General features: G+C 43.0%; 2 protein-coding genes across 5 annotated transcripts; one reads left to right on the top strand and one right to left on the bottom strand.

Annotated features, from left to right (window-relative positions):
• The first annotated feature begins 1,477 nt into the window (after window positions 1–1,477).
• On the top strand, window positions 1,478–6,807 carry smim29 (small integral membrane protein 29). Of its 2 annotated transcripts, none has more exons than XM_085782480.1 (5): window positions 1,478–1,546; window positions 2,111–2,434; window positions 2,540–2,565; window positions 2,684–2,789; window positions 3,930–6,807. In XM_085782480.1, exons 2-5 carry the CDS (start codon window positions 2,327–2,329, stop codon window positions 3,996–3,998), a joined length of 309 nt encoding a protein of 102 aa, XP_085638606.1. In that variant the 5' UTR covers window positions 1,478–1,546; window positions 2,111–2,326; the 3' UTR covers window positions 3,999–6,807. The 2 variants fall into 2 exon arrangements, with proteins under 2 accessions (XP_085638606.1, XP_085638607.1); XM_085782481.1 differs by having other exon boundaries at window positions 1,478–1,682.
• Window positions 5,766–12,695, bottom strand: hmga1a (high mobility group AT-hook 1a). 3 transcript variants are annotated; one of them, XM_085782483.1, is made up of 5 exons: window positions 12,565–12,695; window positions 11,261–11,366; window positions 10,083–10,163; window positions 8,918–8,974; window positions 5,766–8,030 (listed from the first exon to the last, which is right to left on the bottom strand). In XM_085782483.1, exons 2-5 carry the CDS (start codon window positions 11,342–11,344, stop codon window positions 7,965–7,967), a joined length of 288 nt encoding a protein of 95 aa, XP_085638609.1. In that variant the 5' UTR covers window positions 11,345–11,366; window positions 12,565–12,695; the 3' UTR covers window positions 5,766–7,964. The 3 variants fall into 3 exon arrangements, with proteins under 3 accessions (XP_085638609.1, XP_085638610.1, XP_085638608.1); XM_085782484.1 differs by lacking the exon at window positions 12,565–12,695 and adding an exon at window positions 12,338–12,543; XM_085782482.1 differs by lacking the exon at window positions 12,565–12,695 and having other exon boundaries at window positions 11,246–11,360.
• Between the last annotated feature and the right edge of the window lie 231 nt (window positions 12,696–12,926).

The following is a 12,926-nucleotide window of genomic DNA, read 5'->3' as shown; positions in this document are numbered from 1 at the left end:
GCAATGGTAGAAAAATGGTTAATAGGATGAATGGTGCCTGAGCGGGGTCGCGTCGGCTGAAACTGTACTATGTAACTTCCCTGCACGGGTACGAATCTTGTAATACAAAAAATTTTACTTTTAATGTCTACTTTAATTGTGCAAAGTTTCATTGTGGTAGGAGTAAAGGAAAAAAAGAAGCCTATTCGGGTGTATTTTGGGCATATTTGATTAGTGTAAGGCTCATTTGCATATTCAAATTAATTTTCAAAGAAACTTGTAATACAAAAAATGTTACATTTCATGGATACTTTCATCATGTAAAGTTTCATTGTGATAGGAGTAAAGGAAAAAAATAGCCCCATTGGGGTGTATTGTTGTCGGCACCATAGACTTTATACAGTAAATAATGATGCAAATTAAACATATTTCCCCAACTAGGATTTCTTAGGACTTTTAGTATGTTGTTCTAGACACCTCATAGAAATGATGTATGGTGAAAAACCTTCTGTGACAATTAGTTCTATTTTTGGGTCCAAAATTGCTAAATTGCCTGCACTATAGGCTATCACTCTGCTGTAGCCTAATAGTAGGCCAGTGTTAGTAGCAATATTGCTACCACAGTGATACAGTGGTTAGGTGGTATTGAAGTAAAAGTAGGCTAGTAGGTAGCAGTGGAAGTAATAGGTTAGTAGCAGTACGCACTCTACAGATGATCTCTTGAGCTGCTACAGATGTTTTCCAGTCTGTGGTGGTAGTGTGCTGTTCTATGCTGCAGTCTGCTAGGGAGGCAGCATCAGACACAAGGACACATTAGGAGAATGGACAAATTAGTTAGGAAAGCTGGCTCTGTAATTTGAGCCAGGTTGGACACACTGGGGGAGGTGGTGGATGAGATGCACACTGAAGATGTTAAAGGTCAACCAGATCATCCACTTCATAACACCTTGATGGACCAAAAGAATGAAGGTGGTGGACGGCTACTCTTTCTTCGCTGCAAGATGAAGATACAATTACCATTCTTACTAGTCAGTCAGCTGTAGTGGTGGAATAGTAGCAGTAAAAGTTAGCAGTAGTTAATAAATTGACCAGTGGTTACCATCAGGTCCTGCAATAGACTATGGCTTATTTGGCTAATGACCAAATGACACCCAGAACGTAAACAAAACAGAATAAATACGTGGGGCTTTTGTTTCAACCAGCCCTTATGTAGAGCGAATCTTTTTATTTTACAGTCTATGAGCGGAACTGACTGTAACCATGGCAACATTGCACTCTCTGTTCATTAGGCCGCCTATCAGGAAAGTTACACATAGGCCTAATTCACACGTGTCAATAAACCATTAGTCAGTAAATCCTAAAACCACGAGATAGTGTCTTCCTTTTTTTCCGTCGATGTGAATAAAGCGCGTTTCCGCATTTTTGTGTGTCATCCTGACTGACGCTTTTACTCTGAAGGAGCCATACCGGAAGTGTTGTAGTGGCCGACGTTGGCACGAGACAAACTGGTTGTAAACCGCAACATTAACGCTGGTGGAAATAAGAGGCGTCGCACGTCGCGCACTTGGTGAGAAATTACCTATATTGACTATTAACATGTGAACTGTTGCAACAGTGGCTTGCACCGAACCAGCGTCGCCTGTAAGCGGAGGGTTTTTCGGTGCCAGAGGGTTTGTGTTTGTGGCAATGAAGCAACTTGTCAGGTGCGGTGTCATCCACCGGTGCAGCTAACGGTAGCTATGTTTATATAGCTAGAAACGCTGGGTCATTGACTTTATAGCCGTGAAGTATGTGAGCTTTTAAATAGAGAAGTTCATTGACAGCAGTGGTTGAGATAATGTTTTATGGTAGCACAGGTTGTCATCAGATACAAGAAGAACCGCAGTAAGAGAAATGACTCCTGTCGGGGCTGCTAACCCGACTATGTATCTCCTGTAATGAACGGGTCGGTTTGAAACTTGTCTCTTGTTTGCCAATAACAACATAACTAAGGACAAAAAGGGGGGAAAAAAGTCAGATAAGCAACTTGGCAGGATATCGTTCCTCCACATCAACCACGCTGGTAGGTTACATCTTCCTTTATGTGCTTCTCAAACTGTGTGCAAATTATTTTCATTCCGTGTGCTCTCAGATTTCTCGCTGATTAGGGAGGTCAGTGATACCATGTGGAAGTCACATGAACGACGAGGATGAGGCATAAACAACAAAGGCGCAACTTGAGGAGAGAGCCTCTGCACAGTGTCTGCAACAGGGAGGGGGCTTGCTGCTTGTGAAGGCCTTGCACGGGCAGACCCCTGTGTTGTTTCCCCCCCCTCCCGTCCCCCCCCACCATTCCTGAACATATGCAATGAACAGCACTACTCAGCCCCCTCCCATCATCGATGGGGATGTGGCAGTCAGCTATGTGTTGGTGCCATTCTTCCTCATCACCATAATTGGAATAGCTGCAGCTGTGGTAAGTTGTTGGACTGGTTAGAAGAGTTGACTTGTCAACTAAGATCTTTGATAGTTTGATGTGTTGACTTGTACATGTAAAAACTCTTCATTTTGTCCGTTTCAGGTCATGTATATCCGTAAGAAAAGGAGGTAAGACTTGAGTCTGGATTCATTTCATGGCACAGTGACATAAGTGAACTTGAATTCTTCACTTCTGTGTGTATGATTTACTAAGTTCCTGTTTGATTTCTTTTACTTTGATACTCAGGATTGACAGACTCCGTCATCAGCTGTTGCCAGTTTACACCTACGATCCTTCAGAGGAGCTTAATGAAGCTGAACAAGAAATGTTGTGGAGAGAAGAGGACACACGGGTATGATGCAGCACTGATTTTCAAACTTTTGTTTCCACCTGTGACAAAGGTAGCTGTTATAAATCATATGGAGATGGCAATGTCATAATTTAGAGCACTTTTTCACAAGTCAGGTTAATTGGGGGGGGGGGGTTTCATTCGTATAAGGTCTTACCCCAGCTCTAGCATTTTCCTCAGAGATGGTGTAAAGACATATCTCTTGATGCATTGCATTGCATTTTGTTTGACTGTGCTTATGTCCTTGTTTGCACAATCTTTTAACAGAACAGTAGTTCCCCAATTGTACAGTCTCTTCCTCTTCTACATACAAAACATAGCTAACATTAGTAATGGTAGTACAGGAAAGGCTGCACTGCTCTTTGTATGTGCAAGTATCAAGGCCTCCACAATAGCAGTTAGTGGCTAGTCTTAGGATCTCTTCAGTCACCAGTTGTCTTCTCAACATAATAGACACTTTTTTGTCCACACAAGATTTGTCATTATATAATGGTTAAACTGATAAACCTCATGGTTTTAGTTTAGGAATAGAAATAGATGCCATTTCTATAAAAAACACAGTTAAAATTAAATTATTGGCCTGTTTATTTCCACTCAAGGCATGCACTGAGCCCAGGGAAACACTAGGTGGCAGTATTTACCATGGCCAAACTTTCTTTCCTTTTCTTTCACCACAGTTTAACTCCACCAGTGTTAAATTGGAAAAACATTTGTCATGTCAATATCTGTATTGTTGAAAGAGAAGGGTGAGTTTGCCCAAATTACACCACTACTACCAGTCCAGATAGTGAGAGTTATAAAATTTAATTCATATTGCTTTAAAAAACTCAAAAGAAACATGCCCTTTCATCCCTGTTACTGAGGATACTATACTCGACACAACGTTGTCATTGCTGCTCACTTCACTTCACTTTATTTCTTTAATAGAAAGTAGTTCCAGTGAAGGTTATTCATTGTGAGGTCTGTGGATCAATCTCCTCTACTTGTTTTTTTGTTTGAAATGTGAGAGATGGGGAAATATTTACTCAATTTATTATTTTACAACATATCCACATATCCTCGCTGAAAACCAATGCTATACTTGTGGTTTCAAAAGTCACTGTTTTAATTCCTAACTGTGCACTTTGCATTTTGTGTGGTCAGGTTGTACAAGGTTGGGCCAGAAGTTATCAACAGCGACGCCCTCTTCTGGCCAAAGACGTCAATGCGTGATGGCAGTAAACCATGGCATCGAACATTTGACAGTGTGGAGACGACCTTCAGCCACAGAGATCAGTCATTTGTAGAGTCATGCACAAGACTTTTACTGTTTTTCTTTACTGCCGTTGGCATCCATCAGCAAGAGTCAGCATTTTTCTTTTTATGTACAGAATGACTGCTCATTTGTGAGGTTCTGATGCCAATCCTGTGTGCCTAACAGACGCAGTACCTTAAACTTATTTATTTGAAATTATTTATTCGGACTTTGTTTTACTGTGGTATGCGGGGACATGACTCAAAGTTTAGAGAGGAGGACCATATCTAAAGATACAGGTTCCTGGAGGTGTACTTTGTTGTTTACATTTGAGATGCTGTGGGCGGCATGTGGCAAGCAGTTATATTCCTGTGGGTTGCAGTAGGCATTTGTACTGACTATAATCTGGGGGCTGCGGTGAGAGTATGAATGTTATGCACTAGTTGAAAATGATCACTTCTGCTCTGAGATTGTTGATCATTGCCGGACCTGTTGTTGCATAGAGGTTGTTTCCGTTGCATTATAAACAAATATGGCTTCTTGGATGCAATGCTGTTGGTGTTCAGCACTGGCACAGCAGCACCACTCCCAAAAAAGGGTTAAACTTCAAAGCTCGATGAAGATTGATGAAGTTCGAATTAGCTGTTAAAATTAGGTTTGAGACAAAAAATTAGGTTGTAATTTTCTGTTTCATTTTGAGTCGGAAAGGTTGAAAACACCCTCTATAGTTTTAATTTGCTCACAGAGTTTCGGTTGCCGCCCCGACAATCTGGATCTTTTTGTGGTTTAGCCAAATCCTATGACTCTTATCAATGGCATGAAAAGCCAGATATGAAAGTAAATAACACCAACCGGCTCCCACTCCTAAAATGAGTTGTGACTAGTGCCCAAAATATGTCCTGTCTACAAGGCATGGCACCAGCACGCATTTACCTCCAGCAGAAGAATCTGCTCAATGAATGCCATAGGTCTGACTGTATAAAGCACTCAGGAAACCTCGCTCTTTTTCTTTTCTTGATGAATTGTAATCTTTCCTGACCTTTATTTGCCTTGTGTTTGTGAATGTAAATTAGGAACAATAGAGCCGTTAAACTGTCCTCAAAGGGGGGATGACACTCAATACTCAATAATTCATGTATTGTAATAGACAGCTTTTGCTCAAAACTTGTGATGTTATCAGGTATGACATCCAAAAGGTGCTCCGGAAGGAGAATCATTTTTAATGTAGGAGATGTTTTTTGCAGTCACTTTTGGACTTCTGAAACATCTTAACCCCAGAACATGCTCCTGTGTGTCATTTTTACATCTGTTCATTTTCTATGCATTTATCTAGACTGCTTTTTTTTTTCCCACAAACTATGAAATGGGCCATTCACACTTTAAAATGTTTGATCATAAGACTTTCATTCTTCACACTGGTGAACTTTTCATGGAGGGCTCCGATTTCAGGTTGCACTTGAGAAGTTAAAAAAGAACTACTGATGGAAATGTCAATGGCTGCACTGTTATGAAGTTTTCCCTTTTAGATTGTTGTACAGTTGTTGCTTTGAGAAAACGGATGAGGCTGATTTAAATGAAGAGATGTGAATAAAGTGATACAACTTTACCATGGTACTGTAATTGTCATTTTATAAGTCCATCCTTCAGAATAAAAATATCATTCAACCTCAACCCATGTTTTCTTGAGCATTTGGACAAATAGGTTTATATCAATTGGGATACATGCCAGACACTGTGACAGAAAATGACAAAGAAAATTCTCTTTATTGACCATTTCTGATACAAATTGTTGTAGGGCACCATAGAAATATAGACATTGTACATTTATATACGGTGTACATTAAAAAGAATGATCCCATCCTATTGAGTTTACAGTATATAAATGAACGGATGCAAGATGTTGATATGAAGAATGACACTGGTATTGTCAAGAGTAATTGAAGATGCTGAGAAAAGAAAGAAAAAAAAAAAAAAGACATGAAATGACCATTGTATGACTGTTGTACGAGTATGGCGAGGGTGGCTGTGTGTGGTAGAGCCAAACACACTGGCCAACAGAACGGTTAAGTGGAAAGAGCGCCCAGTCTATCACAAACACACAAACATTTGTCCATGAAAATCTGAACCAACATTTCAGTGCACCAGAAGATTTTTTTTTTTTAAAGAATAAAAACACACCTGCTAATCTACCACAGTCAGCGAACACAGTTGTCAAGCTGACAGGTCTCCCTGACTTGCTTCACACATTTAAAACAACCTGTCTGCAAGCTCCGATTATGAATGAGCCAAGACGTGTTGCGTATGCACACAATCACACACTTGACATCTTAGATACCTTATTACAGTCAGGTTTAAAAAAAACAAAACAAAAAAAACAAAAAAAAAAACACAAACTTTGTAATAACGACATCTTTCCATCTCATGCCAGAGGTTACATTTAAAAACAACAGAAAACCAGTTAAATGCAATTATATGGTAAAGTAAGCTGTTGAGTGAGGTATGAAATCCCAGGCCTTGTATCGCCTGTTTGCAGTTTTCCGGGTTTCGTAACTGAGGTTGTAGCAGCTTAGGTGTGTGGAAAAACCCAGTTAAGTGGACTGTGACCGCGGGTTCCCTGACACTTAGAAGTACACACACACACATCTTTTTTTTTCCTGTAGCAGACGTCATAAAACACACATCTTCAAAAAGACTAAGAAAAAAGTATATTACTGTAATAAGTGATGACAGAAGGACCAAGCCAGGTGAAGCAGTGAGAGCGAGATGGAATGAAAAAATAAAATAAAATACAGCCCTGTTGGATAGTAGTGCCACCGACTATCCTCTGTTACAATCAAACTCCTTGTTTGACCAATTGCAGTTTGCCTTAACGAGTGATTGAGTGAGCGCTTGGAAAACTGAGGACCATGTGAAGACAAAGACACCAATGTAACAGCATTTGTAAAAGCTCCCTGAAGAAATGACACTGATGCTCTCAGCCTAGAACTCTGCCAACCCTATCCTTAAAAACACACATTATACCAAAAAGATTTGAGTTTTATTATAACATGAAAAGCAGCACACTCATGTTTTTTTGTTGTATTTTTTTTTCTTTTTAAATGGTATGTAACCCGAAGGAACAAAACAGTAAGTCTCAGACTATTCTGATTACTAAGGATACACTTTACATCTCCCCACTACACGCTGAGGACTGAGAAGGAAGTTGGAGAAGAAGCATATTACTAAATCTACACTGTCCTACAGGGAGGGGTTCTAGGTTCTGGGTGGGGGGGGTACAGATGACTCTGCTTTAAAATCAGTGAGACAAGGTGAAATCAGTTACGCAGATTAGACACGGGAAGGGAAAGAAGAAACTCCTCTACCGTCGGTTACCTATTCTCATCCTATATGCTGAAGCTCAACTCCATCTAGAATACAATGCAAAGGATAGGTTATCCACTTCACACAAACACACACAAAAAACAACCCCTCCCTCGAAAAAAAAAAAAGTTAACAAAAAGAAAAAACAAGCAAGTATAGGTAAAATTCACCTTTGTCCAGTACAAAATATGGAGAAAACTCTATATGCCCTACCATCTCAGATGCGGGTACAACAAATAAGTAACATTAAGCAGAGAAAATGTCCTACAAACCATCTTTAGGGGATAAACGGAAACGTCCAGGCTCCTTGGAGCACACCTTTGTCCAGTATAAAAGACTTGTGATTACATGACATGTAGAGAAAAGGGCTGTTACCTTTCATGTAATTCTTAGATCTATGCTTGAGCAAGGTCCATCGTTCTATCCAGTGCTGTTGCATGATATATGTACTGTGTTAACCCTCCTTTTGGCAAAGGGGGCTTTGTCTTGAACAGTGGTCATGTGGTGGCACTGGTGTTGGAGATACAGCCCAGTTCTGGTTAACAGTAAGTCAGTATGTTGAGTGAGGTAGCATGCGTTGTGAATTACTGGTCCTCTTCCTCCTCCTCCTCTTCCTCAGATGATTCCTGGGACGCCTTTTCTTCCTTCTCCTGCGACAGAAGGGAAAAAAACAGTGAGGCCTTCAAATAAAACCGTGGAGGAAACTGCTCAACTGCCGTCTGTGTTCGGCAAACGACTGCTGCCGCCTGTGATTCATGTCCCAACATGACTGTTTTTACTTTTAATAAACCAGCCCAACATAAAATAAATATTATAAATTTTTGATAAACCACTGTGGCATGAAAACCACCCAGGGGAAGGGTGAGCCATCGGTAGTGAAAAGTGATTCATAAGGAGTGGTGAGTCATGATGAGGCATCCTGCTTTTTTTTTTTTTTTGCTCTCTTGCCTTTGCTCCTCACACTCACTCCTGCTGCCAAAGATGTTCATTCATAAAAATGAGAGGGCTAGTTAGGAGGGTAACTTTGGGTCATTCCTTTCTGTGACTAATGCAATCCAGACTTCTTTCAGAGTACGCCCTAACCACTCATGCACATGACAGAATGTTACTACAAGACCACAACTTCTTCCGAGATTAAACACATGCTTTTTGACCGGCTGAATACGGTCTGGCAACTTTTTTTTGGCACAGCTACAAAAAAAAAAAAAAAAAAAAAACTAAAGAAAATACTAAGAACCGTACCATCGGTTACACATCATTGGATTGAGAACGATCTTTGGGGAGAAAATTGTCATGCAGGTACAGATTGGCCTTTGAACATCGCCAGCTACCGACCAAAATCCTGCTCTAAGCGAACACACGAGAACCAAAATAGCTGTGATGAGTAAAAATGAGTCGTCTGAGAGGAAGGAGGCGGGCCGGGGGAATTAGGAAGATGCAATTTTGCCCTGCAGACGGTCATACCAATCATAATTCAATTGGGAGAGGAATGGTTTAACAAATGTGATCACTGTTTGTGCAAGGATTCTTATCTTACCTCCTTCTTAGGTCTTCCCCTGCGTTTTCCCCCTGTAGATGGGGGTGCCGTTGCCTTCTGCGGAAAACAAAACAAAACAAACAGAACAAAAGTTAATGGGGTGATGAGGCGAGGCATGACAATGGGGTTTTTGCTGTGATCTTCCTGCTCAGTGACCTGCTGATTTGCACAGTTAAAGCCAAGACTTTTTGGGGAGGAAAAAAGGAGAAAAAAAAAAAAAAAAAACAGTGCAGAAAACCTGTGGTATAAACAAATCGACAGAGCTCTGCATCTAGCTGCCTGCAGATGGCGGTGCTTCCACTGCAATGAGACAGACGGAAAGGGGGCATTGGGTTCATTGGCTATTATCTGGAAGGCCGACAGGAACTGCACACAGGGCACTCCAGTTCGCTGGCCACCTGGTCTGAGGCTCAGAGACAGCTGGTGGAACTGAGCAGAGACACAAACCCTCTGCAGCTCGGCCCCTCGCTGCTAAACCTATATCATACATGTATGCACGCTCCGCTCCGCCTCGCTCTCCTTCCTTCTCCCTTTCCCATACATAGCAGTGAAGACAGAGCGCACGGGGGAGCTGCAGGGTTGGGGCGAGGGAGAAAAATCAGTTGTTGCTATGGAGACGACAGGCAGAGAAGAACTAGGGCTGTGTGCTGGGTGGGGGCGGAGGGGTGCTTAGTGTCAGCTTGGAAACAGTCTTGCGGCCTCTGCACCTGCACCGCACTGTGCATGACAAGCTGCAGGAAACTGGAGGACAGGAAGTACAGACTGAGCATCACTCAGAAAAAAAAAAAAAGTAAGGCAGTAAACCAAGGTCTTTACAATGGGAAACCCTAGCCAGGCTATTTCTGACACCAGGAGGGGGGGGGGGGCAGTGAAAATGCAGCCAACCAATATATCATAAGTAACAGCAGGACATCCTTTTAAGAGGATGAGGTTAGCTACCGTTAAAATGCTCATCGGCTAAAAAGACTCTGGGGTTAGCAGAAAAAGAAAAGAGGAAGCGGTCGCAGGAGAAGATGGGACGACGAATGTCATGTGCATCGTCATTGTGAAGCTACGTCTGTCTTTCTTGGCACCGGCGGCGTCCGGTTCAGGATGCACGTTAGCTGCAGCTCGGATCATGACTTGTCAGCATGCGAAAACACGGCCGCAGACAGCATTGACTTACTTTGCCCTTGCCGGCTGCCTTGTTTTTGCTGCCCTTCGGCCGTCCTCTGGGCCTCTTTGGAACAGGGGATCCGCTTGGTTCCTGACAATCAGACAATCAAAATACAAGTTAGCATGTTCCAATATTGCGTTTTATTTTTAGTATGTGTATATTTTATTTTTTTCCAATAGCTTCCTTTAAAATAATACAAGCATGGATAGTTGTAAATGCAGGACTCCTATAGGCATAACGCTGTGTTTTTTTTTCTCCTTTCTTCCAAGGTCAGTACAACTGACATGTACTTCACAGAGCTGACAGGTGGTTAGAGCCACAGGTTGCCATGGTGTGACATAGAAACAAACTACATGACATCTCCATGAAGACAAAACACAAACATCCTCTCAGAAGCACACACACCTAGATGTAAGCAGGGGAATATCTCAGTAGAAATTTAGGGGATTACCATCGACTCAAAAATGAAAGGTAGACTGAGCAGGAGAGGATACGTCCTATTCATATGATAATTTGTGGTTGTAAGCTCCATCATGGCGGGGTCATCTCCTGTTGCATTTCTTGCGCGTTTACAACTGCAGCTCATAGCAACCGAGCAATTCAATACCAACAGCTCCCGGTGCTGAGTGACAGCTATATGAGCCAGTCTGCGCTCAGACTCTGCTATGTCATCCATTACATGATAAGCTGAGATGTGCTGTGAAGGGGGTTGGGTTGGGTTGGACGAGGAGGGGAAACCAGTTTCAAGGTGTTGAATTACAGGTTGCTTACAAACCCGGTGAGACACACAGGAAGTTTGTTGTAGCTGTCTACACTTACACAGATAAGGGGTGAGCACACGGTCACAAGGCCTTCAGACGGGCATGTCTCGATTCTTGATTTCACCCAGGGCTCAGAGCCGCAGCAAAGAGGAGGCTTATGCATGAGCACCTGAGCTGCAGTAATAATAACAACAACAATAATCTACCTGAGCATCTGCTGGAACAGATGTGAGCTGGGGGAGTGGGTTTAAATGGTCTGGTCTAACACCTCGGGCCCTCCCTGTCTCCAACACACACACAGGTCTGATCTAAAGGTGTGCTTCAGGTGATACCTTCCTGCATACACACACCTGATTGGTTCAACTTAAGACACCAGGAATAGGAATAAAAAATAAAAAAGGCACTACTTACGTCAGAGGATTTTACCTCGGGCAGCTTGCGGGGTCTTCCACGCCCCCTCTTCTCTGTTGCCTCCTTCTCTTTCGGTGAGACTGTCCCCTTGTCGCTCATGTTTGCTTTGCTTTTTTCAGACCTAAGTGAGAATAAATCACACCGGTCAGGCTTGCTGCTGCTGCTGCTGCTGCTGCTGCTGCTGCAAGGAAAGGCAAGGCGTCGAGTTCGCACACACCCACTGACACGGACACACACAAACACACACACACACACACACACACACACACACACATACACAGAGCACAGAAAAACACACGGCGTTTTTAAACTCCCCCTGACCGCAACAACAAACCAAAAAACGAGCCGGCTAACCGCACACCGGTAACGCGTTTAACTCAATTAATCCGCGCTTATTTCCAGGGTCTATTTCTGTCTCCTGTGCTCGCTCCATTACACAAATACACAGCCGACGGTGCCTCACAAACAAGGGATTGACATCAAACCGGCTCGCGTGATGTAGCCGGGGACTCGAGGCCGCACAAACCTGCAAAAACACCGCTGAACCCGACGCTCCCTTCCCCCGGACCGACCATGTTTAGAGGCCCCGTTCGCTTGTACTTGTTGTGGCCAGAGATCAGGCCTGCGCATGAAACTATCTCAGCATGTCTGCACGCCGGGGACATGGGAGATATCTACCGACACACACACACACACACACACATACACACTCATGCATACATAGGCTACACAGACATACATACACACAATGGCTGCTGTGTGCTCGGTAAGGATATGCAGGATAAACCTCCCGTCTCGCCTGCACGACCGCTGTTTGTTTCTTTTCAATTTTTTTTTGTTATTTAAAAAAAATAAAAAATTAAAGAGAAAATGCAAGCGAGAGGGGACGAGCGAGAGAGCGCGAGGTGGTTGGGTTCATCTGCGGCGGCGAAAGCCCGGGCCAAGGCAACAAAAGACGGCTTCACATCGACAGCGTGCAGCCTCCTCTGTCCCCGGAGCTCCGGCTCTGTAAAATGCACCATACGTCGGGTAGAGGCTGGTCGAGCATGCAGAGTTTACCCTTCCTCACCGTCGCTTGTTTCTTGCACTCACCTTTATCGCTCGGCTATAACCTCTGTTTCCTTTAAGGCTGGCTTGCTTGTACCCGGTTAAAAAGCCTTGCACCGATCTATAGGCTACAGCTTTTATTCGTCAAACTCACAGCCCGCCCCTTTAAAATCCCAGCTCATGCAGCGATTAAAAAAAACAGTTATGAATTAGAAAAGGAAGAGGACAGAGTTTTAAAAGAAAAAAAAATGTTTGAATTTTTTTTTTTTTACCTGCAGGTTGAGAAGTTTATTCCGACGGCGTCCTATAAATAGCACGTGCGTCTTCTCCCGTGCAGATAAAGGGAAAAAGGCGCCAGCCAGGAGGAGTTTTGGGGCAATTTAAAGAGCCGCCCTCATGGGAGCTGAACACTAGAAGGCGGAGATATGATAAATGGGCCACCAACAGTACGAAGCCCAACCCCCCTCCTCCTGAGTCCCTTTTATTCCCCAGGTTGATTCTAAATCACCAAAAAGCCTGTCTACAACTTCCACAATACACATCCAGCCAATGAAAAACAGCATTAATTGGATTTAATATTTGTATGCATTTACTCCACAGTGCATACCACAGTCTCCACCAGTGATGGGGAGTG

Source organism: Trachurus japonicus, chromosome 7, assembly GCF_045865225.1.
Source record: "Trachurus japonicus isolate A0001 chromosome 7, Traja_1.0".
NCBI lineage: Eukaryota > Metazoa > Chordata > Actinopteri > Carangiformes > Carangidae > Trachurus > Trachurus japonicus.
This window is presented reverse-complemented; position numbering and strand designations above follow the sequence as displayed.

Coding starts and splice junctions, on each gene's coding strand:
- smim29 (XM_085782480.1), top strand. CDS start 2,327: ATGAACAGCACTACTCAGCCCCCTCCCATCATCGATGGGGATGTGGCA. Junction 2,435..2,539: donor TTGGAATAGCTGCAGCTGTG/GTAAGTTGTTGG, acceptor TGTCCGTTTCAG/GTCATGTATATCCGTAAGAA. Junction 2,566..2,683: donor TATATCCGTAAGAAAAGGAG/GTAAGACTTGAG, acceptor TTTGATACTCAG/GATTGACAGACTCCGTCATC.
- hmga1a (XM_085782482.1), bottom strand. CDS start 11,344: ATGAGCGACAAGGGGACAGTCTCACCGAAAGAGAAGGAGGCAACAGAG. Junction 10,164..11,245: donor CCGAGGTAAAATCCTCTGAC/GTAAGTAGTGCC, acceptor TCTGATTGTCAG/GAACCAAGCGGATCCCCTGT. Junction 8,031..8,917: donor GGGGAAGACCTAAGAAGGAG/GTAAGATAAGAA, acceptor CTTCTGTCGCAG/GAGAAGGAAGAAAAGGCGTC.